The sequence below is a fragment of the Amphibalanus amphitrite genome, unplaced genomic scaffold (genome assembly GCF_019059575.1).
Source record: "Amphibalanus amphitrite isolate SeventyFive unplaced genomic scaffold, NRLGWU_Aamphi_draft 001471F_arrow, whole genome shotgun sequence".
NCBI lineage: Eukaryota > Metazoa > Arthropoda > Thecostraca > Balanomorpha > Balanidae > Amphibalanus > Amphibalanus amphitrite.
The window spans coordinates 15,333-42,520 of NW_024882964.1; the positions used below are offsets into that span (position 1 = coordinate 15,333).

The 27,188-nt window shown below is 53.5% G+C and overlaps 2 protein-coding genes across 8 annotated transcripts in view; one reads left to right on the forward strand and one right to left on the reverse strand.

Moving 5' to 3' along the window:
- LOC122373273 lies at nucleotides 1-25,322 on the forward strand. The gene is made up of 19 exons (XM_043351179.1): nucleotides 1-107; nucleotides 264-333; nucleotides 8,608-8,730; nucleotides 9,922-10,045; nucleotides 10,400-10,432; nucleotides 10,698-10,813; nucleotides 12,521-12,645; nucleotides 12,937-13,052; nucleotides 13,961-17,803; nucleotides 18,909-19,115; nucleotides 19,778-20,087; nucleotides 20,459-20,578; nucleotides 20,876-20,986; nucleotides 21,588-21,722; nucleotides 22,111-22,281; nucleotides 22,583-22,698; nucleotides 23,106-23,275; nucleotides 23,576-23,745; nucleotides 24,167-25,322. The coding sequence occupies exons 1-19, from the start codon at nucleotides 1-3 to the stop codon at nucleotides 24,303-24,305; spliced, it is 6,306 nt and encodes a 2,101-aa protein (XP_043207114.1). The 3' UTR covers nucleotides 24,306-25,322.
- LOC122373275 (28S ribosomal protein S28, mitochondrial-like) overlaps nucleotides 25,213-27,188 on the reverse strand; it is a 7,921-nt gene continuing 5,945 nt past the window's right edge. For all 7 annotated transcript variants that reach the window (XM_043351184.1, XM_043351183.1, XM_043351185.1 and 4 more), the window contains exons 2-4: nucleotides 26,286-26,577; nucleotides 25,969-26,090; nucleotides 25,213-25,534 (exon numbers count right to left, since the gene is read on the reverse strand). In XM_043351184.1, the coding sequence (XP_043207119.1) occupies nucleotides 25,372-25,534; nucleotides 25,969-26,090; nucleotides 26,286-26,567 (567 nt within the window). In that variant the 5' untranslated portion in view covers nucleotides 26,568-26,577 and the 3' untranslated portion in view covers nucleotides 25,213-25,371. The remainder of the gene's footprint in view (nucleotides 25,535-25,968; nucleotides 26,091-26,285; nucleotides 26,578-27,188) is intronic.

Here is a 27,188-nt window from a genome sequence, read left to right on the forward strand (position 1 = left end):
ATGCCTCGCCGCCGCGAAGAGGTGCCCGTGGACATTCCCCCAGAGGAATCCTCAGTCACCCAGTACGACTCTCCAAGTGACAGCACCCAGTCGGACCGCAGCTCTCAGTCCGGCCACACCCCACAGCACGTCTGTCCATAGTAACCGCAGCAGGCGGCTGGCCGCGCCCGTACCGGTACACGCGCAGGGCCTGTACCGCGCCGATGGCATGGGGTACGGGATTCGGACGGTGGGGCGCCGCTGCGACGCTCCAAGCTCACGAGGTGTCAGAGACATGTACGTCCCGAGCTGCATGATGACCACCGCTGCCGCCCGGCCAGAGCCAAGGAACCCGTGAGTACCGCCAGACAAAGTGTGGGATATGGAGGGAGAATGTGCGTCTTAGATGATATTGCGACTGTTGTGTGACGTATGTGGTTTGTGGGTGAAATAATTTGGAAAGAAAACATTGCCGTTCAGTACAGCATTGCAGTCGTCGAATCGTTCTGGCGTAGGCCAGTGACCCGAGTGCTAGGAGCGAAGTCAAGAAGCACTTCCCATAAAACCTTCGGAAACCCGTCTTCTGACATGTTTTTTACTTCGCTGATCCTGCCTTATAGCAGGGATTGGCTTAACAAGCTCATCACCATACATTTCTAAAACCAGCTGACCCACGTAACCCTGTCATCCGCTCCACCAAAACTCAGCCATCACCGTTCCATGCGCCCCTAACAGGCACCTGTCTTCCCGTCCCATAAAAGGCCTTCGTCCCAGTTCCTCCCAGCTCCGCCTCCTCCCACGGCGGGCTAACGTCCGGCAGGGCACGGCTAGCCGCACCGGTCCGCGAGCCCCCGGGCTATCCCACGTGACCGCCGAGCCACCGCTCCGCCGCGCCGGCCGACACGCTTACCTGAGCACGGTCTGTGGCCGCCGACCGACCGGCCAGCCCCGCGCGGAATAAACACCACTTTAACGCACAATTAAACCGGTGTCTGTACCGGTAGGGCGCTGGTTATAGACGATAAGTACTTGCTGGTATGTGTTGAGAGGGATAAGACCTGTGGTAGCTTCAAGTAAACAGAACTGGTGGGTCTTGTTTTCGTTATCTTCTTGTAGTTAAACGTTTAACGAGTTCCTAGTTAGATGATTAGGATCTTAGTTACAACTAAATTACGTTCGACGGATCAATTACTACAAGAATGAGTTGTTTCACCCTCAACCGTTAGGTATTTAGGTGGTTCTTCATATTTATCGGCATAAAAGAAATAACAAGTAAAAAGCCTAAAAAGCATGGTATAATAAAAACATAGTTTCCTGGCTCAATACGGAAGGATGCGGCACAGATAAAAGTAATTTGTGTCATACTTCAGTGAACTAACCCTGAAAACACATCCAATAATTCACTTGCGGAGCCATCCCAAACCACAATTCAACACATTCATCCAGACAACCCCACACCTGTTGTATGTGGTAAGCCAGCCGACCAAAACAGCTAGCAAAAGTCAGATATTAGCGCACTCCTTCACCCCCCGTCGCACGCCAGGCGTGCCCATGACCGACACAGGTGACCTCGCCCTCCTAGCTGACCCAACGAGCCGAAACCAGTCGCATTAGTGCAGCCGGCCGTGTAATTTTACGACATGTCGCATGCAGGAAATACGACCGTGTTTACAGTGGTATAACTATGACTGCTCACCAGAAAGGACAAGTGTGTGCCTTTGGTAACGGAATGCAGTTGAAGACGATTGCTGGGAGGACAGAACCTTCCTTTTCCGACGCATTGGTGCGCATTATTCTACCCGTGTATTTTGACATGCCTTATTTGATACACAAATATAAATCGCATGAATGAAGTAGTTTTCGGGGAAAACAAAATCTATTAACAGTATTTTGATGAGCTGTGAGCCAACAGTCATAAGATCCTGAAGTGTACAGGGTGTCTCAGAAATATCCGGACACTTTGTTTTCCTCGCATTTCTGCTCTCTCTGTCCGTCATGGAGCTGTATGAATTTAAATGTTGGGTAAATACCAGCCTGAGACCATCGTGCGCCCCACCCGTCTGCCATTCGCCGCTGATCTTGACCCGGGCGGTCAGTAGAGGTCGGGTCACAGAACAGTTCGCTGGTGTATCTGAGCGTCAGAGGGGTATGGCGAAAAACTATACAGCACCTCGTTTCGTGGCAAAGCTGTGGGGATGGTGCATGGAGGGATGAGGCCCAAGATGGGCTGCAGGCAACTCAGCATCAGCCGAAGCCAGCTTTACCTCTGCTTAAAGAGAGAGAAGCTGGACCAGGGGCTCGCCAGTCAGCCCGGTCGTGGTCGCAAGGAGCACGCTCCATCCGGGGGTGAAGAGAGTGATCAAGATGGCAACTGGTAAACGGCATCAATCGACCCGAAAACTCCCGAGACGACGCCTCACCATGCAGGCTACAAAGGTATCCCCTGCAACAGTTCACCGCTATCTCCGCGAAAATCTAGGGATGAGGCCGCTGAAGCTGAAAAAAATCGCCAAAGCTGACTGAAAAACAGCGTGCTGACCGTCTGAAGTTCGCACGGGAGCGAAAAAAACTGGTCAGTGGAAGACTGGCAGCGGGTCCTGTGGTCGGACGAGTCGCCGTACGAGCTGTACCACCCGCCAAACCGACAAAACGACCGCGTGTGGGTGGCCAGCAGCTCAGACGTGCAGACCGTCCCCACCGTCAAGCACTCTGCGAAGGTGCATGTCTGGGGTATAATGTCCCACCGTGCGCTCTCCCAGCTGCACGTGGTGCCCCCAAATGTTGTCATCAACGGAGAGTATTACCGAGAGAACATCCTCGCCAAGGATTGTCTGGACGCCATCCACCGAACGGCTGGAACAGGCGGCGTTCTGAAGCCTCTCTGATGACGGACACAAGCCGGGCCATCTTCATGCAGGACGGCGCTCCACCGCACACGGCCCAGAAAACACAGCAGTGGTGTCGCCAGCACCTGTCCGACTTCTGGGAGCGTGGCGTATGGCCCGGTAACAGCCCCGATCTCAACCCGATCGAAAACCTCTGGGCCATCGTTCAGCAAGAGGTCGACAAGATGACACCGGCTACCAGCGCCGGCGAGCTGGCAGAGCAGCTCAAAAGGCGTGGGGCCGAATCAAGCCCGATGTGCTGGAGAACCTGGTGGCAGGGATGCCCCAGCGTATGCGTGACTGTATCGCTATGAAGGGCGGCTACATCGGAAAATAAACTGAAAATGCAATCTTCTTTTTTTTCCAAATCAGAGGGGAAAACAAAGTGTCCGGATAATTCTGATACACCCTGTAGATCCAAACAAATACAGCTGCCGAATTTGGTGTGAATAAAGTAATGAGTAAAAGCAATTAGCGCCAATCTGGACGATAACAGCGGTATCAGTCCATGCTGTGGTACTGATATCAATTCCCTGCCATGCTGCTGATCTCAGAGTCCCCTGCCATGCCGTCGTAGCCTGTCCACACTGTACCGTGCCGGCGGCTGCGGCAGGCCAGCCGGCCGTCGCCCGGGGCTATCCAGCCGCTCCTCTCCGCTTCGCTCGAGCGCACCGCGCGGTCGTTGGCACCGGTCAACGTTTCGGTCGCACAGCCACCGCCGCCGCCGCTGCCAGACCGAAGCTTCGGACCGGAAACGAGCTGTCTCAGAGACCGGATGTGCGCCGGAGGATCGCGCGATGGATCTCATGGATCGTGTGGATTGCGCGGATCGCGAGTGTAGCCGGAATGATGTGTGTGACTGTAGTGGTCCTGGATACGATGGAGCGTGAGGTAAATTGTCTAATGGACCGTTTGATTGGGATGTGAAGAGAGAGAGAGAGAGAGGAGAGAGAGAGAGAGAGGAGAGAGAGAGAGAGAGAGGAGAGAGAGAGGAGAGAGAGGAGAGAGAGGAGGAGAGAGAGAGAGAGAGAGAGAGGAGAGAGAGAGAGAGAGGAAGGAGGGAGAGAGGAGAGGAGAGGAGAGGAGAGGGGAGAGAGGGAGAGGGAGAGAGAGAGGGAGAGGGAGGGGGAGGCGAGGGAGAAGGAGGAGAGGGAGAGGGAGAGGGAGAGGGAGACGGAAGGAAGGAGAGAGAGAGAGAGGAGAGGGAGAGGAGAGAGGAGAGAGAGAGAGAGGAGAGAGAGAGAGAGAGAGAGAGGAGAGAGAGCGGAGAGAGAGAGGGAGAGAGAGGAGAGAGAGAGAGAGAGATAGGATGATAGCTCTAATTTCCTGGAACCAGCAAGAGACCGGAAGAAGGAAACTCATTAGACACGATCAGCCACCACCAAACCGCTCCGGACGTTCCAGTGAGCCAGACCATAACCTCGAGGAGGGAGGATCGACATAATGGGAGGGTCACCGAACCATCCCGAAAGCACTCAGCCTTAGAGAAACGGTACTGGACGGTCGGTGGCTGGACTGTCCGTCACACAATCCGTCACACAATTCATCACGCCGTTCATCACATTATCCGTCACACTGTCCAGCCCGTCACACCATCTCAGTCATTTCGTCCGTCAAACATGAACGTACGTACTTACGTCTGTCAGCTACCCACCGAAAAGCCATCGAGTACGTTCGTCACCTTATTCAGCAATGTAGAGGGATATTCGGGAGCGCCACATAGCCGTCCTCCGTGATTTTAGAGAAGTCACACCAGTTTGGAGCTCGATGCTGTGCAAGGCAATGCGACAAAGACCGTGTGCACGATGACCGCTGTCCACCTCAGTTATCGCCTGAGAGAGGAATCAAGGCTGCTCCCACCGTTTGTCCCCCATATGCATGCCTGCATAGAGGCGCTGCTCTACCACGGTCAACAAACAGCAGCCGACCCAAATAACAGCAACAATGATATTTTACAGCAACCAAGCTGTTGGTAATTTGCGGTTCGAGCTCATTCTACCTTCGGCGAAGTGCCGGGAGGCGACTCGTGAGGGTTATATCCGTTTTAATTAGTCACGGGTTCTGCCCCACGGGCAGCGCTGTGCGGTCACGGGCATCCACGGGTCGCACATCTCAGGGCTAGACGATTGTCTCAAACACAATGCCTATATGGTAATTGGTAGGTAATCGTTACGGTGCGTTAGCGGCTTCTGGACGGATGGCCTCCCAGTAACGCATTGGGTAGTGCACCTTGACACATTGTCATTGTAAAATTATGGTTTACAGGACGGATGGCCTCCCAGTAACGCATTGGGTAGTGCACCTTGACACATTGTCATTGTAAAATTATGGTTTACAGGGTGTCTCAAAAAAAGTGTCACGGTTTTGAGCATCTCCCATTTCCTAACTACATGACCTACATCGTTCAAATTTTCCTGAATTAGTGGCAATAGTATGACATTTTGTGTGGCAGAATTTCAAGTTCTTAGGCAAAATGGTTTTTGCACCGGAACAAAAAATAAAAAAATCTCAATTTTGGGTGCTATAGGAGATGGTACTTACGTCACTGTCTGCCGACGATTTCGGTAAGACCTCGGCTTTTGCTTGTTGCACCCAGCAACGTGCTCGTCAGTAATTATCTACAACTATAAGAAACCAAAAAACGCCATGCAAAACAGACAATGGAATCGCATTCACCCATTAGTCTCAGGACAGCGCGGTTGCCATGCCAGACTCTTCCGTCAAAAGCTGCAGTCGCTGACACCATGCAAAGGACTTGTGACACACCGTACATTGCGCACACCCAGAAGTTCTGCATGTTTGAGTAGGAACTTTAAAACTGTCCATCAGCTATCCTTTCTTCTCTTTATGTGTTTCGGAACAAAACCGAGTAGAGGATTTTGCCATCAAAGATGCCGTCGACTGTCGAAGCATGGAAACTCGCGTCGTCTGAAAATCAATCAGTGTTGATCGTTGCCCATGTTTGTGGCTGTGTTTCAGCTTGCTGCTGTGCTCCAGATGGCAGTTGTACACGGTGTTCTTACCTATAAAGGTTTCAAAAATATATTGATGAGCTTGTTTCTGGATTCATCAGGCGAAAGGGGCCCAGACTCTTCAGGATCGACGGCAGGCCGTGACGTACCATCTCCTACAGCACGACAATTGAGCTTTTTATTTATTTTTTGTTCTAGTGTAAAAACCATTCTGCCTAGGAACTCGTAATTTTACCACATAAAATGCCAAAACATTGCCACTAAATCTGGAAAATTTGAATGATGTAGGCCTTATGGTTACGAAACGGGAGATGTTCAAAACCGTGACACTTTTTTGAGACACCCTGTATATCCATAATTTTACAAGGTCCATAGCAATTTATAATAGCACTTCTTAACTCCAGTGGAGCCTATCTGCTCATGGACACTTTCTTCCTCGACATCCTCAACCAAACGCACTGTTCTAAATGCGTTACCTTATATGACATTCAGAACTGCCGAAACACGTTTCCAGCCACAAGTGACTACCTGAATCCCCACGGCAATTAACTTCCAAATCCCACTGTGCCACGGTCAAAACCCCCAGGCCACCACATTATGCAACAGAATACCACACAAGCCTCAACAATTGGACCTGGCCTCCCATCGTTCACAGTTCCCAAACGCTGCAGGTGCGGTCCGACGCGACGGTCTGACAGACTACAGCCACCCTGGGTGGGCCATTGGAGTATGATTGGACGGGCCGACGAGCTACTATTGAACGGATCGCGAGCTACTATTGTTGGTTGGAGCTCGTGAGGGGAGGAGAACGAACGTGATGATAGCAGCGGATAGGTGTCAAGGGTCAGCCGCATCCTATAGTCGGACGGAGTGAGGTCAGTTCAGGGGTGGAGTGCGGTGTGGTTGGATTGTGTGCCACAGATCCACAACCAAAGGGATCTGTCGATGAAAATGATTTGCCTTTTCTAGCTGCATTCCCAATCATCGATGAGGCTATCATCAGAGCTGAAGTGGCGAGAAAGTCATATAATCGGTCATGAATGTGGATCTGATGACACTTATTTACAAACAAAACATCACAGTGCGAAAAAGCACGTCAAAGAAGCGAATCATGTCTTCATCCTCCGTGTCCAAACCACCTCTCCGAATCCATCCCCATCACGACTGTCGGCTAGTCTGGCTCTAAGTCACGGCGGCCGGCGCGTGGGACGTGTAAAAACCGGCGGACGTGCGATCACGAAACACACGACACCCACCACCACCGCCGCCGCCTCCGCAGCTGCCACAGCCGCCTCCGCAGCCGCCGCCAGCGCCGAATAGGAGTCAGTGACCAGTGATTTGCCCCGAGGCGGTACGCCAGATGGTCAGAACAGACGAAACAGCTGTTGGAGCGTTCGCCAGCGGCCTCTGCGATACACCGTGGAGCTGAGGGTAGAACTATAGGAATGTGGGAGTAAGGAGCGAAATACTGATAATCTTCCTGGACAGTTCTAACGGTGAAATATATGTACTCAGGGCATATTTTAACAAATTTTTACTGCGTCCCAAAGTTGAGCAGAGGGCACGTCCTTCGACTAAGGGCACAAGGCAAGGAACAGAGAAGGGCACTGAGGAGGACAGAAAGTATGGCACAGCAGGTTACAGGACATGGCACAGGACATTTTAGAGGGAAGGGCACACAGCAGGACACAGGTCATTTGTTTGTTTATTGGGGCTTAAGGGCGCGCCGACTACAAGGTCATTTTGCGCCCAAATAGGACACAGGTCAGGGAACCGGACAGGGCACAGGGCAGGGACGCAGTGGGTCAAATCAGCAGGGGCTACGTCCCAAGGCGAGGGGGCTGCGTCCCAAAATGGGACGCAGTAAGTGCCTTAAAATATGCCCTGTATGTACTAGTGTTCAGATACAGAGTAGAAGAAAATAGGTACTGATGATTAACATCATGCGTGCTGCAGTAATCTGACAATCACTCGTCCGCCCTCGGTCTCTTCCGTCCCTTAGACTAAGGGGCTGAACGGTATCGGCACTGATAAGTCATATGAAAAAAATGAGATGGAATTAGTATTCCAACGGTCGTCGCGAATGTTTTTTTTTTCGGTGTTCGTAGAGACTCCCGAGCCAGAATTCAACTTCCGAGATATCTCAATCCAGCTTGCGTCCAAGCCTCGAGGTATCTCAATCTCTATCTCACTGCTCAGATAGCCGGCCGATAGAGTTGGTATCGCTGAGACTACAAACGGCTGGACCGGGATGGATTTGCGGCTGACATGTCTGAGGAACCGTTGAGATCGGCGTGGGAAACGAGATAGCGAGTCGTGAGACAGACGTCGACAGCACCTGGCGCGGGTCTGTTGTCTGAAGGCAGCGTTAGCCACTTCGACATGGGGAACGGAAACTGAAAGACAATTGGATGTAGCTGGTTCACATCAGTTTCTGCGGTGGTCTCTCTGTTCGTGAGAAACATGTTACATGGAACTATTTAACCGTGAAAAGCAGTAAGAATGGCTAAGGAAATGGGCGAGGTCATCATGGAAGAAAAGCATGGGAATTCCTCTTTTGATTTTCAAGTCGTATCCCTCCCAGGTCAGCGTTTCACGTTTGTCTCCCTGAAAGATCTGACCGCTTCCTCGCACACCACAATCTGGCTCTCTCATCGGTCACCGTATGACCTCCGCGTGCATCAGTGACCTCTGTCTTTCACCCACGTCACCATCTGACCTCTGTCTCCCTCTCAGGCCTTCATCTGACCTCCGTCTCCCTCTGTCCCCAGGTCAGCGGAGACAGCCTCTCGTACGGCTCCCAGCCGGAGTACGTGCACTACGTGAACCCGCCGCCTCTGAGCGGCATCGGCCCGTACTCATGGGCCGACTCAACGTCGGGAACATCACAGGAGGTGAGCTTTACCGAAAGAAAACACCCACAATACAATACAAAACACCCGTGCTCTGCACTGCACATGTGAGCTTTACTGCAAGAAACGGAGGGCCACACCACTTCGGGGACACACAGAAGGTGAGCTCTATCGAGAGAAGAATCTCACATCGTGAACATCAGGGGTGATATTTACCGAGAAAACAGATAAGTGGAGCCACATCACACCAGAAAAATTATACGAGTTTGAGGTGAGATTTGCGGCCAGAGAGGGTTAGGAGGATCCATACGCCGTAAAAGGGTAAAAGTAACTGCAAAAACGGTCCAAGGGCCGAGGGGCACTATGGCGGAGTTCACGATCCCATCCTGAGATATAGTCTAGGTTTTGAAAGCCGAAACAGGGCAGAGATAAAACGCTGACTATGCGGAATATACGATCGATGTCTCTGAGGAGGGTGGCTTGAGGACTGAAGAGAGACATCTTGGGCGGTAGCATTGACAGGCGTCCGAGATATTCGGTAAGGAATGCAGAGCTAGACCGGCGCCGTGGCGCGATGGAAGGCGGCTTGTGTCGGCGACTTGAACCTCTCATAAACATTCTGTGAGCAGCACTGGTCTTGTCCCTGCGTCACATTTGTGACTAGCGTAGTAAGCGATGAGTCGTAGCAAAGCGAGGGAATACACGATAGATGGGTTGTGCGAGCGACGAGCGTGCGCGCCCGCTCAGTTTACAGCCGGGTCGGCGGATTTGTCAATGTTGGCTGGGAGCCTGGAAAGCTGGGAGGGTGTTGTTTGCACCCGTGTTGTTGAGATCGGCGTGCGCCGTGTCTGTGCATACGAGGCGGGCGCACCTCGCCGTATGGAAAATAGATGCGTACTTCGGCGCTGTTTGTTCGATGGTAGACGATCGCTTGCGGTGAAGAATATTCGCTGCTGGTTCACGGTGACGGGGCATTTGTTAGGAATCTATCCTGCGTTCTGTGACGCGGATGTGATACAAAACACACAAAAGGAGCCTTGGTTGGAATCAAATTAATGGGAATGCAAACACATAGGATGTGTTCCGGTGCCGCTCAGCTTTCGGTTGACGGTCGATATTCGACTTTACTCGGGCTCATTACGATGTCGTCTCTACCGAAAAGGGACGAGAGATGGCACTCTCCTCTTTACAGCGCTCATTATTCATTAATGTCATCCCCCGGTGTGATTTCAGCTGTACTTCCGGGGCCACCGGAAGTACTTCCGGCGCTCGTTCTGCAGCGTCTGCCTCAGCGTCTCCATCGTCACCGTCATCATCGCCGTCATCGGCATCGTCGCCATCGCCGCCTACCTCGGAGGTATTGGGCAACGTTCAGACGCTGGCCGTCTCACCGGGGCACTTACTTACTGAGACACTGAAACCGCTTTGTTCCTCGATTTCCATCAGCCATTTTCGAGCGATCCTAAACATATAATTTGAACATACATATGCAACTACTTGACTGAATATGGAACATTCGTAACTGATGTTTCAATCCAAGACCGTTAAAAATCAGCGAACCGTTAGAAAGCTAGAGAAATCGCGTCATGACAAACGCCTCACGATATCATTCTCTGAAGGAATACCAATCTGTTGATGCACAAGTAAACTCGCCGATGATTTCATTTTGACGTATCATGATGATTACTGAAAAATTGTTTTCCATTTGCAGTGATGACGACAGATGACAGCGAGGCCATGAAATGTGAGTCAATCTGTGCGTGCCAGACGTGCTCGTGTGAGCACCGGTGCCTTGTTGCAATAGGCAGAAGCTGCTTAAAATGACCAGAGCACTTATCCGTTTATAAAGAGAAAATGTAAGTAATTATAAAGATGCAAGAGGCCATATTGAGTCTATTGATTTCTTTATTGTGTAGCAAAAGATGGTGAAAATAAGTCGGGTAGGTGCCATTTAAAAATAAGTTGATTTGTACCACTTATATTTTCATTTGCTTGTGTGTGCCCGTCAGATGAAATGCAATATCTCGGCAAGTTCCGCGTGGCGCGAGGTGACTTTTTCCACCCGAGCCTGGCGGACACCAGCTCTGTAGACTTCCAGGACAAGGCCGAACGCTACCAGAAAATGGTGAGTCTGCCGATAGAGCATTCTACAACACGAACGACGTACTACACAACAAAGTGTCTCATTCCATTGTTTATGATAAATAATTATCGTTCGCATTAAAATATTAATATTAGACATCAATGCAGGTGAACAAAAAATCACCATAACAGAAAACAAAAATAGCATAAGAACCATCTTCCGATGCTAATGCATCCCCCACGCGGTCTCTTTGACCGCGTTCATTCCTTGTGCCTACCCGAGAATTATCTCCACTCGTCTGGCCTCTTACCCCAGTCAAGTTCACTACCCCGTCTCCCCTCACCCCACCCGGATAAGCTCCGCCATACAGTCTCTCAGTTGGTCATCACTGATTCAGCTCAGCTGCTGGATGACCCGGCGGCGGCCGCGGCGGTGCTTCGACGGGCTCTCTGCATAGTGGGTCAGCGGTTTTTTTCTCGGCGGACAGACTGTGTGCGGCTCGCAGACGGCGCGGTGTAACGGGCAGTGCCATTTCCAAGCGGGGAGAGGAGGAAAGATGCAGGAAGCGGGTCAGGGAGATGCAAAATGATCGGGAGCTCAAATGACACAGAAAAACGGCGATGTCAGTGCGAAGTTCGTCCAATTTAATTATTACTACGCATCGGATGGCTTGTTCAGTTTAACAACCATTCTCATTAGGCATAAGATCACGGTGAACAGTTTGATTCATAAGTTCACGTTCAAAAGATTGTCATCAATTACATGTCTTGGGTCTTGACTGAGAGCAGTTACCTGCAGTCCGAGAAGAAGTATTTTCAGTCCCAGCCCATTTTCGCTACGGTTCTTCCTCCCACGTCTCTGGGGTCATCCCGGACAGCTCAGGACTGCCATCCAGGCCAGGCGCCGCGCCGCATGCTGCCTACACCACCGCGCGGCCCCAAAACGGGGTCAACCGCGTGCAAAACTGGCCGGATCCGGCACCGGGCTACCGCGCGGCCGCCGCGGCGCGGCAAAACCAACAACAGTGTGGGCTTTGTCCACGGCTCTGACAGGTCGTCGGGGCTGGGAAGTTTGGACGGGATGGGTCACCCCGCCCGCGGAGACCGTCATCGCTTTGTTGTGTAGGTAATACCGGAATACTGACCTGGGTTAATATTCCGCCCCGAAGGGCGAGGTATCGGTGGGAGGGAACTCCAAAGGACGGGGAAATCCAGGTGTGGCGGCCGTCGACCCCATTTGCTCTACAGTAATTAGTTAGAGGACGGAAGTGATCTAGCGTGGAGCGACGTCTTCACACACAGACGGTGACGCAGCAGCGTGGCCTGTTTCATGGTCCCTGGAGCTCCGGTTTTTACGCACGAATGAGTAATGCGGTAGTGGAGTGAAAGGCCATGTTCCGATTAGAAACAGGCGAAGAATGTCATTTCCCCTGTGGTTCCAATGCGAGCCCGCCACAAAATGCGGTCGGGGTCGCAGTTAAGTGGTTAGTGTAAATGAGTCTAAAAGACACTCGAACCGCTAACACTCGATGTTCCTCAGTCTCGCATGCCAGTGTTTCCAAGTCTTGGCCCTTCAAATCACCTACTACAGACGTCCTGACATTGATGCTCGGCTTTCACCCAGACAAAACCACTGCGACCATTCGTTCTTACTTTCGCACATTGTGGGAGTTCGCGTAAGCGGTTTGGTTATAAGTTTGCAAAGCGCGTGCCCGAGAGTTCAATAACTTCATGACGTTGTTTCCGTCAGATTGAGACGCTGTACGGGTACAGCTACCTGTCGGACGCTTTCCGACGAGCGTCCGTGGAGCGGTTCGGCAACGACTCCCTCACGGTCTTCTTCAGGGTGCACCTGGACCGGAGGCGGATACCCACGTGAGTAGACAATGAACGGAAGGAGAATGAAATTCAACAGAAGCGACTCCAGAAAACCAGAAACCAGAAACATGTTCTGTACCAAACAATGCCTGTCACTTTGCGTGATACTAGCCACATAAACTCAGCACCGCGTCGAACACGAAAAAGGCCATGCGTAACGTGACAGCCTTGGCCAGTTGATATTTGACCTTATGTTGGTTCTGAATATGACCGTCGCTGGTCGTATGGAACGTGACCTTTACCTGCTGACCTCTGACATGACCTTGACCCCTTGACCTTTGACCCCAGGACGGTGCTGAACACGGAGGAGGCGGTGCGGGACGTGGTGACCCAAGAGGTCATGTCGCTGGAGCCCCGGGCCTTCCGCAGCATTTCCGTCGACATCGACAGCATCGAGATCAAACGTGAGTGTTTCAGTCCACTAGTCATCATATTGACGTTAGAGCTGACAATGATGTTGGTGTGTCAACTTCTTGTTGGCTCTTGGTAGCACCTGTTATGTTGGAATACACAGATGGCTTTGAATAATTTCGACCAATTAGGTAAAGGAGAATGTGGGACGTTAAATGTGTTATCACGGTAACAAAGGAAGCATGTAGTTTATCAACATGATTTGTGAAACGAAGCACCGGCACGAAATAGGCTGCTCGCTTCGTGGCTTATCTGCCCCGTTGAGTGATCAACTGCCACTACACCTTATTTTTCTAAAGTTCGGCCGTATAGAATTATCAATAGAGCTGACTCACCGAAAGATGTGCCCACTTCAGTCTGATAGCGACACGATATAAGTTCAACGAAGCGCAAGACGTGGCGAGGCATACAGAATCACCCAGCTTTAGGGCTGCTTCCGGCTGGCTCATAACGTAACTAGGCAGGCGTAACCACTCGCGACAGTTCGTGACGACTCCGTCATGGGTTGGTGACACTTTTTATAAACGTGGTCAGCCTTGCGAAACACATTTTGTCTGAGCTTCTTGACATGGCGCTAATGAGACTGAACTTCAAGGTAACAGCTCTATTACTATTGTCCTTTTGTCGTAGGGAAGGCCATTAATATGGCACGCTTGGGCGGTATAAGCAGTGAAAGCAGAAAAAAAGCCTTGGTTAGATATTAAAGCTAAATTACATTAGTCATACACCGGAAAGCTATTGAAAACGATACTCCTCCGAGTTTATACAATAATGACATATTGTCCATTTCGGAAGATGTTTAATGCTAAAAAAAAATCGGTCTTGCCCCCCCCCCCGCGTCGTAACCTATCCCAGATGACCTTTGACCCCGCTCTAACCCTGCTGTAACCTCTGTCCACAGGGGAGCAGAAGGACGGAGCCTCGAACGCCGCCTTCATCTCACGCGGAGGTGGCGGCAGCCGACGCCAGGAGACCGGACCTACCAAGGCAGTGGACCAGGAGCAGGACGAGATGTCCCCCTCTCCGGCCTCGGCGTCTCCTGAACAACCAGACTCTGCCAGCGACTCGGGGAACGCGCCGTCCGTCCCAGACTCAGCGGTTGAGCCGGCCAGGGCACAGCCGTCCACGGAAAAGGTAGCTGATGGGAAGATGACAACGAAGGAGGAAAACGAAAATGACAGAGATCCAGCACAGATACCGGAAGAGGAGGTGGTCAAAGAACAGACGAGTTCCTCTGACGACCACAAAGAAGAGCAAGGTTCCGGGGAACCTATCCAGAGGACGAACAGCGCTGAAGGAGACGAGAAGTCAAAGATGTCTGCGGAAACTGGCAGTACGGAACCAAGCACCATCAGCAACCCGAGTGCTGAAGGCAACCAGCCGGACAGTAACATCACAGAACCAGCCAGTGCCATCACTGATCAGACACAGAGGCTGGAAGACGTGCCAGCAGCGGAGACGTCGCCTAAGAGCCCAAATGAGGGAAGCACTGAGGTGTCTGAGGCCGACACTCGTCATGAAGACAGCACTTCTCCTCCGCCGGCGCCAGTCTCCGATTCAACCGACACCCAAAGCCCTCCGGTGAACGATCCTCCTGAGGACCTCACACCGAGCGACCATGTCACGGACATCCACGCTCCCGGACACCGAACCACAGAAGACGATTCACTAAGTGGCGGTTCCACCATTGATCCATCCCTGGGTGACCGTACTCCGGCTGACCTCCAGCAAGATAAGGGCCAACCGAACTCCAATGTGGCTGCAGGAGAGACTGCATTTTACAGCGATGCTGATGACAACTACTATTATGACGACTACTACGACGTTGCGACTGAGGCTTCTGTCGAGCCTTCCGACGCTGGCGAGCTACCCGTCTCGTCGGAAGCGATCGACCCACCCAGTGCGTTCGGTCCGACTGAGCCCATCCCGCTGGAAGTGGCCACCGAATTGGCCCCGTTCCTCTCAGCCGGCGTGGCACAGGGCGTCGACAGGGTCGGGTACGTCGATCCCTCTGCGCCTGCCAACTCCCAGACGGACATCGAGACCGTCCAGCCCGCGGGCTATCCGGAGTTCGCGGATGTCCAGGTCGGCACGGCGTACTTCGGTGGTCTGGCTCCTGCCCCGACTGCGGCTCCGACTGCGGCTCCGGCTCCGGCTCCGGCTCCGGCTCCCGCCTGGCCTCAGCTGGGATCTCCGGTTTCGGCTTCGGCTCCGGCCTCGGGCAGCCAGCAGGGCAACTGGCCCCAGCTGCAGACACCAGCGCCCGCCACGAACAGCCAGGAGGAAGCCCCTGTCTACGACTACAGTCCGTGGAACCCCATCATCCCGGCATTCGTGCAGGCTGGTGGCCAGCCCGGGCGGCCCGGAAGCCTGTTTACGGACGGAGGCGGCGTTCGGAGGGGTGGGGATTATCCACCGGCGGTGACCGTCCGACCGCGACCCGTAACAGACCGGACCGGACAGGGAAACGAGCCAAGCGGCGTCGAGACAGACGTAGGAAGCACACCGGCTCCTGAGGTGACCACCAGCCGTGGGCCGTTTGTAGAGGATACACAGCAACAACAGCAAACGCAGCAGCAACAGCAACAACAACAGCAGCAGCAGCAGCAGCAGACGCAGCAGCAGCAGTCGACAGGAGCAGGCTCGGTTGCGGCTCGACCCCCATACGCATCCATTCCGATCCCAGAAAGCGTATCCATACAGCAGACTCTGCGGATTCTCCCCAGGGAGGATGACGTTGACCCTGCACCGCAGAGGCAGCCGATTTCAACGTTCGCTCGCCCTTCGTCCTCAGACTTCTTCCGGTCTGGTTCGACCCCTGGCACCTCCGAAACTACCAACCGTCCGCGTCCCTCATCTCGACCAACAGCGCGACCCACCGTCGCTAACACAGAATACCACACTGAGGTCAGCACCTCTGAGGTCAGAGAGGAGAGTCAACAGGCGCCGGGTGACGCAGCTCGACCCAGACCGATCACGGACGGATTCGACCTACTGGAGCCAGCCGGAGGCGTGGACAGACTCGGAATCGCCTTCTTCACACGTCCGCCAACCCGCCGACCGGTGCCAGCACCGACAGCCACCACCACACGGCGGGTGGTGGTGGTGAACGCGGCTCCGGTCGGAGACGAGCGTCGTCCAATCAAACCTGAGAAACTCAGACCGACGAGGCCCGAACAGCCACCAGTGACATCATTCTCCGGAGTGTACCCTCCACTTCGACCCAGGCCAGTGCCGGGAGCGAACAGACCGCCACAACTCCAGCAGCAGCCTGACCAAACTGACAGCAGACCAGCGGACCGTCCTGTCGGATCTGACATCGCCCAGCCTGTGGTGGTCTCTGCCCAACCAGACGCCGCTTCGGTTCCACCGTCCGCCAGGCCTGCGATACCCTCGGGAATGGGCGGTGTGCTGGCGGGGGCGCTGGGCGGTGCGCTCAGCGGTGCTCCGGACGGACCCAGTGCACCAGACGATGTGTCCGCACCGAGCCGAGAGCAGCTGCTCAACGTGTTCCGGCTGATCGCGCTCCGCTACCCGGCGCTGGTGGCTAACATGGACCAGCAGCAGCTGCAGCTCCTGCTGAACGACGAAGAGGCTCGCCGCAAGCTGCTGGCGCCCTTCCTGGGCACCGACAAGAGCCGCACTTCTGGCGAGCCACAGCGTACCAACACCAAGCTGCTCGAGCTGGCCAACATCTCCATCAACGGCACACAGGCGGACCGGCGGGGTGCCGAGCGCGCGCTGCGCCGCGAGGTACCCAGCGGAGCGGTCGAGAACGGAGGTCCGCCGCCGCGCCGGCCCACCTTCACCCGCCTGAGCAGCTCTGTCCTGCAGGCGCTGGCCAACTTCACCCGGGTGAAGGTGGCCGGCGGCAGCGGCCCCGTGTCCAATCCGCCGGCGACGGGTTCCTCCGGCAGTCTGTCCGACCGGCTACACAAGCTGAAGGGTTTTCCGGTACACGCCGTCCCGACTCGGACGCCTCTGCACAGAGACAACTCCACCGCGAGCGGCAGCTCGCGCGACAAGCTCTCCGACAAGCTGATGAGGTTCCACGGCGAACGGACCAACGCCGACGGAGGTGAGTATGGCAGGGCGCCGTTGTTCGCAGCGCTGCAGGGCACGACGGTGGCAACGCCACTCGGCCACCGCCGCAACCAGCGGCAGCCGACCCGACTGCCCAACAGCTCCCCAGTTCACGTGATCCACTACCGCGAGGGTGAGAGCGTGAAAGACATCCTCGACAAGATCTTCGCCCGTTTCCAGCAGAAGCCTGGGCAGAACGAGCTGCGGCTCTCTGCTGAAAAGCCTTGGGCGGGAGTGGGGGCGAGTCGACCTCTGGTCACCGCCACAAGTCAGATTGTTCCTACTACCGAACGTCCGACAGCAGCGCCATCCCGGCCTGAAGTGTCGGGGTCCGAGACAGTGTCTATCGTGGTAATGCCAGGCCGGCCCGCAACCAAGCCGCCACCTTTGACCTCGGAACCCACTGAGGTCAGGCCAGAGCAGCAGGACGTTTTGGGATTGACGGAGGCCACGGCCAGCTCGTTGGAGGTTGACTCAGGCGAGGTCGACTCGGCAGAGCTCGATTCTGCAGAAGCCAGCTCTGTGGAGGTTGGCTCTCCTGAGGTGGCGGAGGAAGCTGACAATGAGGTCGGCACGTCCCAGCTGGCTGGTCCGACCGACGGGGGCCGTCCGTCGTCCCGACCCACCCTGGTCTCCCTGCTCCGGAACAAAACCGTCGCCAGTGAGTGCCCGCTCCCACTGACACCTAACTCGTCTGTGGCTGCTAACCACTATCCGCATGGCTTCCAGACATGGTAAACGTAGTTTTTTAGACGTTCAGTATAAAAGCATGGCCTCTTCCCATATCCCATTGTCCCATATGCAGCTTAACAGTCTAGAAGAGCATGCTTTCCCTATCTCATTGCTGCTTCGTTTTTTCTTCAGTTGTTCATGCGGCTTCTTGCCCTTTAGAAGTTCGATATAGTGTCTTACTTTTTCCGCATGACCATTCCAACTTTATGCTGTGAGCCCAACGTCCTTTTCCAAACAACTCCGCGAACAACATATGCCGCCCAAAGCCTACAGGTGCTGGCTTACTGTTGAGCTTAGCTATTCCCTACATCCTCATCTACTCCCTGGCTTTGCTTCAGCGGGTCTACTCTTTCCAGACTGTTCACACCAAAGTGAACTCAAGTGGCTATGACCGATACCGGACACGCATCGCCAAGCATGACGCTTCAACGTCTCACTTGTGACTTTGACTGACGACCTCTGAACGGACAAACTCTGATGAATGGACTCTGAAAAGGGGAACGCTATATCGACAATATTCTCGAACTTCGACCACATATTCAAAGTGAAGACAAGATGGTTCTGGAGCTGACATCACTACAACAGAACAGTGACATGTTTGAAGAGGTGACGGTTGCTTCCAGATGCCTAGTGGACGAGGAATGACTGAAGACAAACTTTCGGGGTCACGGGACGGTCATTTTTCTAGCAAGCTCTAGCATATGCACTTGCTTTTGTGTAGTCAGCGCTATGGTACGATGTTTAGAGACATAGCATTTGAAATGGGTTGATTTGAGCAGGGTAATTCATGTTAGACGTTTCTTATTGTAATTATTAAGACCAACAAATGCCTTTTTAACGGTAACTTCCAAACATATGTATCTTTTAGCATTTCAATGAATATTCTCGCCTCCTTGAGTTCAACAATCAACAGTAATTAAGTATTAGCCTATATATAGCCTTGATTAGCCTCATAAAAACAGCGTATTGCACAACACTCCCCTCAAAGTAGGAAACTTACCACCCCGCCCTTCTCTCCCGTACCGACCCCACAGCCTGCACAGACCCGACCGACTTCGCCTGCCGCACTCTGGGCGGGTGTGTACCGGCCACATCGCGCTGCGATCGCCTGCTCGACTGCGCTGACGGCAGTGACGAGCGCGACTGCACGTGCGCTGACCGGCTGCGCGCCCAGGCGCTGCACGCCAAACTCTGCGACGGAGTGCTCGACTGCCACGACGCCAGCGACGAACAATTCTGCGGTGAGTGGCGAAGGGATGAGTTTGTACTTTGTGGATTATGATTTCGAAGTGTCAAAATCTAGGCCCGATAAGTTGTTTTTTTGTTCCGTCGCAGCTGCCTTATGCATTGGCACACCCGCTAATATTCGGTCTGTTGAAGCTTTGGCCACTTCGTGGCCCTGAACAAGTTTGTTTGTTTTGTTGGGTTAGGCCCTTTCGGTCGACAAGACCATTGCAGAGCCGGAAGGATGATAGGAATTAGGGGGAGACATTGGTCTGGGCAGGCACCCTAGTGAGTCGCCGGGGCTGAGCCCGTCCAGAGGACAGGCAACCCAGCCCCAAGGCACTCACTGCACCCGGCTACGGGGTGCGCTCCCTCAGGAGCAGCGGTGCCGCTCCAAGGGAGCAGCCCGCATGAGATAAAGTTGCCTGTCCAGCCCGGAGGGGGGTTGCGGCTTGGAGGAGAAGGATTTAAGTATCCTGAGGATAGAAGCACGGATAGGTGACCTGAACAAGTCCTAAAACTACAAGGCCCTTCAGGTTCCGAAGGTGCTTGCTGGAAGTACAGTGAGTCCCAACATCAAGCATCAATTACGAGACCCGCTAATGTAAGACCCTGTAACCCTGACCGCCAAACAGCTCACACATACTTTTTCCTTACGATCTTTGTCGCTATCCTACAGAGTGGTGTCGACCCGACCAGTTCATCTGTCCGGAGGCCAAGCAGTGTGTCGACCGCAGCGCCCTCTGCGACGGCCGGTTCGACTGCGCAGATGGCGCTGATGAGCGGCACTGTGTGACGCTAGCCGGCTCAGCGGCGGATGCAGCGGAGGCGGACGGGCGGTACAGCTCGGCAGGGTTACTGGTGGTGCGCCGGCGTGGCGTCTGGGGACGCCTCTGCGTGGACAGTCTGGACGGAACGGTGCGGCAGAGCCGCGGGTCCTGGGGAGCGGATGAGCTCGGCAGGGCTGTCTGCAAGGCGCTTACCTATCAGTGAGTAGGAAGGGGAGCGAGGCTACAGGGAATGCCTGCAAGGCGCTTACCTACCAGTGAGTAGGAAGGGGAGCGAGGTTAGAGGGCATGCTTGCAAGGTGCTCACCTACCAGTGAGTGAGGGGAGGGTCTTGCCTGATTGTGAATAAGGATGAGGCTGAAATGGTCTCGCCTATCCACCAACTGGTGAGGGGTAAGAAGGTCTCACCGGAAAGAGACTGCCCAGTGCCCATGATCATCGTGTGCGACGTGCGTTTCATATCACCAATCTTCAGTAAGAAACCAGCATTCAGTGTGTGCTCGTATGTCTTCTGTACACCAGCAGCACCAAATCCATGAGTCTGCGACTGACATGATTGATGTGTATTTCAGAGATGCCAAGGCGGTGAAGTCGGTAGGACCACACGTGCCCGAGTCCACGGTGGAGCCAACCGACGACCCGTTCTTCAAGCTGCTCTTTTCACCGAATACCGTTCTACCGGAGGCAGAAAAGTGAGTCCACTCTTCAGCAGTCATTCACCACGGACATTCAGTCCGCCATGTCCCAGCCAACTGTCAGGCTATGCTAGCTTGTTACGTTGATCACAGGAGGGTGAAGGCTCTCTTGGGATTACTGCCCTACAGTTTTTAGGAACAATTAGTGTCCCTCAGGCTGCCCCACACAACGACGACTCTCATTATGCGACATTGTCCCACTTGTCGACCAGCATCGTCTAACAATGTCCTCTAGTGGCTTAGAGCTCCTCTATGTCCCCGGACGCCCTCTGAACACGTCCCCCTGACCCGCAGGGCCAGCCTGGTGTTCGCTGAGGATACATGCCCCCGTGAGACGGCACTGCACGTCACCTGCGGACAGCTACAGTGCGGCCTACGACCCCGGGCCAAGCAGCGGCAGGCGAGGTCAGTACTCACTACTCAGTAGTCCGACATCACTGTCCACGGCCTGAGACCTGATACCATTGTCCAACGCACGGGGTGAGACAACTATCCAATGGACGGCGATGAATGAACCTGGCGGTGGTAATCAACGGGGAAGGCTGAAAATGAAAATGGAACAAATCATGTCCTTGATTAGATTACTGGAGTCGTTTTCGGATCAAGGAAGCTTTTGTAATCAGTCTTTGTGAAACAGAGACATGCCTGCCTTGCCTGGCCAATGATATGACGAATAACGTCGTCACGAAAAACGCCATAACTCCCGTAACCTGTAGGTACCTAGCTAGACAAGTGATGTTCTCTAGCGTGACATGTGACGTATCCTCTGTAACGTGACGAGTTCTGTGATAAGTGACCCTCCCTCTGTAACGTGACGTGTTCTGTGACAAGTGACCCTCCCTCTGTAACGTGACGAGTTCTGTGACAAGTAAACTCCCTCTGTAACGTGGCGTGTTCTGTGACAAGTGACCCTCCCTCTGTAACGTGACGTATTATGTGACAAGTAACCTCCCATTGTAATGTGACATGTTCTGTGACAAGTGACGCTCCTCCTGTAACACTACAGGATCGTGGGTGGTGGCAACTCCAGTCCGGGCGCCTGGCCGTGGCAGGCGGCAATGTATAGGGACGGGGAGTACCAGTGCGGCGCCACACTCATCTCAGATCGGTGGCTGCTCTCCGCCGGTCACTGCTATCTCAGGTGAGAGGGGTGCTAAAGATGGTGAGGGGAGTGCTACAGAGTGAGGGAGTGCTACAGAGGGTGAGAAGGGGCTACCTCAGGTGAGAGGGGTGCTACAGAGGGTGAGAGGGGTGCTACTGAGGGAGGGCAGAGTGCTAAAGAGGGTGCGATGGGTGGTACAGACTACAGAGGTTGAAGGACAACTAGAGCTCGATTCAGCTACATTTTCTAACACGAACAATTTTGTACCCATTTACGGACGATCTATCGTCAATGACTTCACAATGGTCTCGGGTATATCATTGCTAATAAATTCATCTACCTGAGAGAGATGGGAGAAAACAGCAATCGATCGCCTGAGAAACACACAGAACTTAGCCCGCAGTCAATGAATAACATCTGCCCCCAGGTCGACGACACGCTACTGGCTGGCGCGGCTGGGAGCGTACCGTCGCGGTAGCAGCCTGCTCTCGCCCTATGAGCGGCTCCACGAGGTCTCTCACGTCATCATGCACCCGGACTACCAGGATGTCGGATATGTGCACGACATCGCGCTGCTCCGACTGAGAGAGCCCGTCCAGTAAGTGACCCGGGACTCCGCATCAGGGATTGGAGGGGACAGACAAAGTATACATATGTCTATGAAGTGTAAGAACTGCTCACTCCTCAGCACTCACTTTGGTAGTTTGAGTCTTGGACCGTTACCATTCAGTCGCAGACAAGCTAGAAAAGCTATTCTATTTAGCATGATTTATCAGTCATTTTCTATTTAAAAATATGCAGTCATTGCTTGGTATTTCAATCTACCGTCAATTCATCAATACCCAAACGACTGAGCGCGACTGTAATTCCACAACGTGACGCGGTTTGAACGTTCTCAGGATGAGCGACTTTGTGCGGCCGGCGTGCCTGCCGCCGCCCCAGAGCGAGATTCAGAACGGCGCCCTCTGCACAGTGGTCGGGTGGGGACAGCTCTTCGAGTCCGGCAAAATATTCCGTGAGTACAACAGAGTAACAAGAAAATACGATATGTATGGCATGATGCATTGAGGTGATTGAATGAAAATAAACATAAGATTAGGCGCGGGAGTGGTCTGCATGCATGAATAATCATAATTCATGCATACGATAGGTATGCATGATCATAAATAATCATAATCTATAACAATAGTGCTTCACAATTCAATCTTTATTAGATGGATCTTTTGTAACAAAAAAGGAACGGCTCTGTATTCCTGAAACAGAGGACACGGAGACGAACAAAGAAACACGGGACACAGGACATAGGAACCCGCTCATGTGCCAGTTTTCTATGTTGACAGTGTAGGTATGACGCCACTGTGCACTATGCAGAGGAGCCTCACATTAGTTCATTATCTGACCGTTGGTGTCTCCACCGTGCAGCGGACACCCTACAGGAGGTGCAGGTGCCTCTCATCTCCTCCCAGGAGTGCAAGAAGCGCACAGTGTTCCTGCCCCTGTACAAGATCACTGAGAACATGTTTTGCGCGGGATACGAGCGAGGCGGCCGAGACGCCTGCCTGGGCGACAGCGGCGGCCCGCTTATGTGTCAGGTCAGTGAATGGGGAATGGAGAAGTAGAGGGTGGAGAGATGAAACCACGGCGGGACATGGCCGGGGGAAATAGAGCAGCGGTAAAGCGGCCAAACCAGTTCAGCTGCAACGGCCCTGTTGACAAAATGACGAGCGGTACAATTTGAGGTAGAAACAAGGCGTTGCTAAAGCCGTAATCCTTAAAGAAGTTACCAAATAATGGAACATGCAAAATATCAGTTACGGATAGGTGTTGATTTTTGTCAAATAAACTAAAGCGACTCCACTGACCTCCGCTGACTTTGTTTAACCCCTCCACAGGAGCCGTCCGGCGAGTGGATGCTGACCGGTATCACCAGCAACGGGTACGGCTGCGCGCGAGCCGGCCGGCCCGGCGTCTACACCAAGGTGGCCAATTATGCCAGCTGGATTGATGACGTCATTGAGGGGCCATTGCCGCCGGCGGCGCGGCATGGCTGCCGCGGTCACAGGTTAGTAGGACGAGGGGTTTGTTTGTTGATTGGGGCTTTAGGGCGCGCCGACTGCTAAGGTCATTTTGCGCCCATAACAGTAGGACGAGGGGACGGCGGACAAGAGGATGGTGCCAGGCCAATGGGATGGGGACAGGGGATAGTCAGAAAGGTTTCCGACCCACAGGACGGTCAAAAGTCAATGAGACGAGAGAAGGTCGCGCAAGTATGGAGTGACCCACGGGAGTAGGGATCTGTGCAACTTGGGCCCACTTGACCTATTTTGCTCGAATGAGTACCGGTCTCCCTAGCCCTAACTTCGAGATTTGCTGGTGCACCAGACATTAAGCCATTTTGCACCACGGTGTCTCACTACATCAAGTTCTCAATACATCAAGTGTGTGTGTGTGTGACCTAACTCTCACCCCCCCCCCCCCTTCAGGTGCCGGCTAGGCCGCTGCCTCAGCCCCTCGGAGGTGTGTGATGGCATCGTCCACTGCTCCGACGGCAGCGACGAGGATCAGTGTCCCACCAAGGCGCCGTCAACCATCACTGCCTTCGAGGGCAGTCGACGGTCATAGCGGTAGGAAGTGCTTGAGCTACCCAGTCTGGTAGTTAAGATGGGGCGAGTAAGCTCCAGCATATAGGACGGGCATTAGGAATGGACCGAGGGTGGTCCGAAAGGAAGAGAGCAAAGAGAGATGGAGAAATAAAAGAGAGGCATGCAAGACGAGCCAGTGGTCGGTAAACGGTGAAATAAACAGGACTCCCAATACAGGCGCCTGATGGCAAACAGTGTAGTGTTGAGCCATAATGCAGAAACCGACAATGAAGTGGCTGATAGGCATGGACCTCTGGTGGCCTAAACTAGAGCTGAGGCGTTGTATGTTTGGTGACTCGCGCGACACCGAGATGAGTTCGGTTTGTGAAACTCTGCACAAGTGATCCCCTGTCCCCGAGCGGTTCGGATGCAGTGTATGGGAATGGGACGAAGGTCGTTTGTTAGCCTTATGCTACCCGCACGGAGCGTCTGATCGCCTGACCTCACAGACGTCAGATCGGTGACGTGTGTGACCGTGACGAGTAGCCAGTGATGTGACCATTGTGACGTGTACAAATGACGTTCGGGGAAGGGTCTGCCGCAGAGCATGTGACGATGACAGCTTGCGGGAGCAGCCGCCAAGCCGGCCTTGTCACTTGCTCGCTAAATAGCGACGACTTATGGTAGTGTTGAGATAAGCTCAGTGGTGACACTAACAAGCGTCATATTCTCAGTATGAATGTTGCCGCACTTAAATACTTTCAAGTGATGACCAAGTTTACACATTTATGGATGTGGGATCAGTGTGGTATCGATGTATCAGAAAATCGTGAGGCTTTCTCTGCAGTTTGTTGAATTTGCATATTTATACCACTCCCGCCGGTGGGCATTGTTTTATCGTTATGTGTGTTTGAAGAGTGAGCCATGATGTCCCTGTACACAGTAACTACTTTGACAGAATGTATTGCGTTACGGGCAGGGCGCGACCGACCGTCGGTCACCCTGCTCGCTTGTTTCCGCGGCATGCATACACTGTTGAATACACTGTACAGCTCTAGTGAGCACCTCTTCACGCCAGTTCGGGCTGACCTGCGCGTGGTCCCAGCTCACGTGGCTTGCTTGGCCTTGGATCGGTACGGAGACGAGATGATACCTAGGAGGGTGGCGTCGGCTTCCAACAGGCTGAGGTCGCGCTTGGCGCCGAGGAAGAGTGACGACAGCTCGAGCTGGTGCAGACGCAAGCGCACGCGCGCTCCCAGCACGTACTCTCTGGGGGAGGGAAGGGGAAAAATTGGTCAGTGGGGGAGTGGAGCAGTCACTAGGGGTGAATGGAATGGTCACTGGGGGTGTGAGGATCAGGTTCTTTGAGGGGGAGATCAGTCAATGGATCAGCAGTCATAGGTCAGGAGGATCGTGGATCACTCACTGGAAGTACATGAATGGGTCACTGTGGGCGCCGAAGATCCGTTACCGAGTGTGTGGTGAAAGCAAGTTACAAATAGCCATAACACGCCCCAAACAAAAGATATCAACGAAAAAAGGAATAGGTTGGGTGTCTTAGAAGCAAACATCAACCCGCTTCATCAAATTGTTTTAATTACTGTCTGTTGAAGACACGGTTTTACCGAGGGTTTGTATGCCTACCTGCATAAATTCTTATGAAACTGTTTGAATGACCGATAGCGCTAGCTCCGCATCCTTACTCTGAGCGTCGCGGCGGCCGGGGGCAGACGCAGTGGAACTTGCCGCCGAAGTCGATATAGAGGTCGTCGCCCACGACGTGAAACACCTCGCCTTCGACTACCTTTCCGGTCGGGTCTCCCATCTGGCAACAGACACGGTTAGGGATCATGGTCAAATGGAGTGTCCTATCGAGACTATCTCAATAACTGCTCAAGGTAAAATAGTGCCTTGAAAGGACAATGACAATAAAGATACAGCTTCAGTCTGGTGTATGTGAACCAGTCATATACACTACAGACATAAACACTGTGTCGATGAGCTAACAACTGGTCAGTACCTTTATGAAGGGCGAGTTCCTGAGCAGCGTCAGGAACGATTCACTGCGCCGGGTCTCATCGCCTTTTGGCTGGTTCAGGCCCTCAAACTTCTTGAACGACTCGGCGAACGTGCTGGTGGCAGTGGTCGCGGTGGTTTCGTCCGCGGTGGGTCGCCCTGTCTGCGTGTCTCCGCCGCTGACCTCAGATTGTCGGGAGGCGGTCCAGCAGAGGGCACGCCGGCCCGACCGGCCCGTCCGCCCGGCCAGGCGAAACGCTGCCCCGGCCACAATACAGCCGCTCATACTGCATGCGCTGCGGGCGACAACAAACGTGCTTTATTGACCTTGTGTGTATAAAGTTTGCCGGTCCCGTAGCTCAGTCGGTAGAGCGTTGGACTCCGCGTGGTGAGAGCACGCGTTCCCGGTTAAAATAACCCGTGTTTGAAGCACGACGGGCGCTTGACGGTTACGAGCCTCCTGACTGGTATGGTTGAGGTTGGTGGCAGGCCGTAGCCAGGCTAAGTCAGTGAGGACTGAGGGGACCGGCCGTGCGCGGCTATGTGCGCACGTTAAGCTTTGGGGACTCCAAATTCTGCCATAGAACCGGAATTGCGTGATCAGAGGGTAGAGGGCAGGGTCAACGCAAAAAGCTTTGCTTAACGGGGGCTCTGTCCTTGTGAATCCTTCCCTGCAAAAGGTTCAGACTAACTTTAAAGAAAGGAAGAAAGAAAAAGTTACGCGCAACGCAACACTGCATACTCTGTTCCCATTAGTATGTTATAATGATGCCAAGACAATTGTGATCTGTGGAAAAAGATGATGAAAGAGAAGGGAAACTTGAAAAAATGGCAATGAAAAACGAGAAGAGTTCATCTAGGGAATAATCATTCACAAATTGTATCTTTTAATCACTAATGCTGGTTT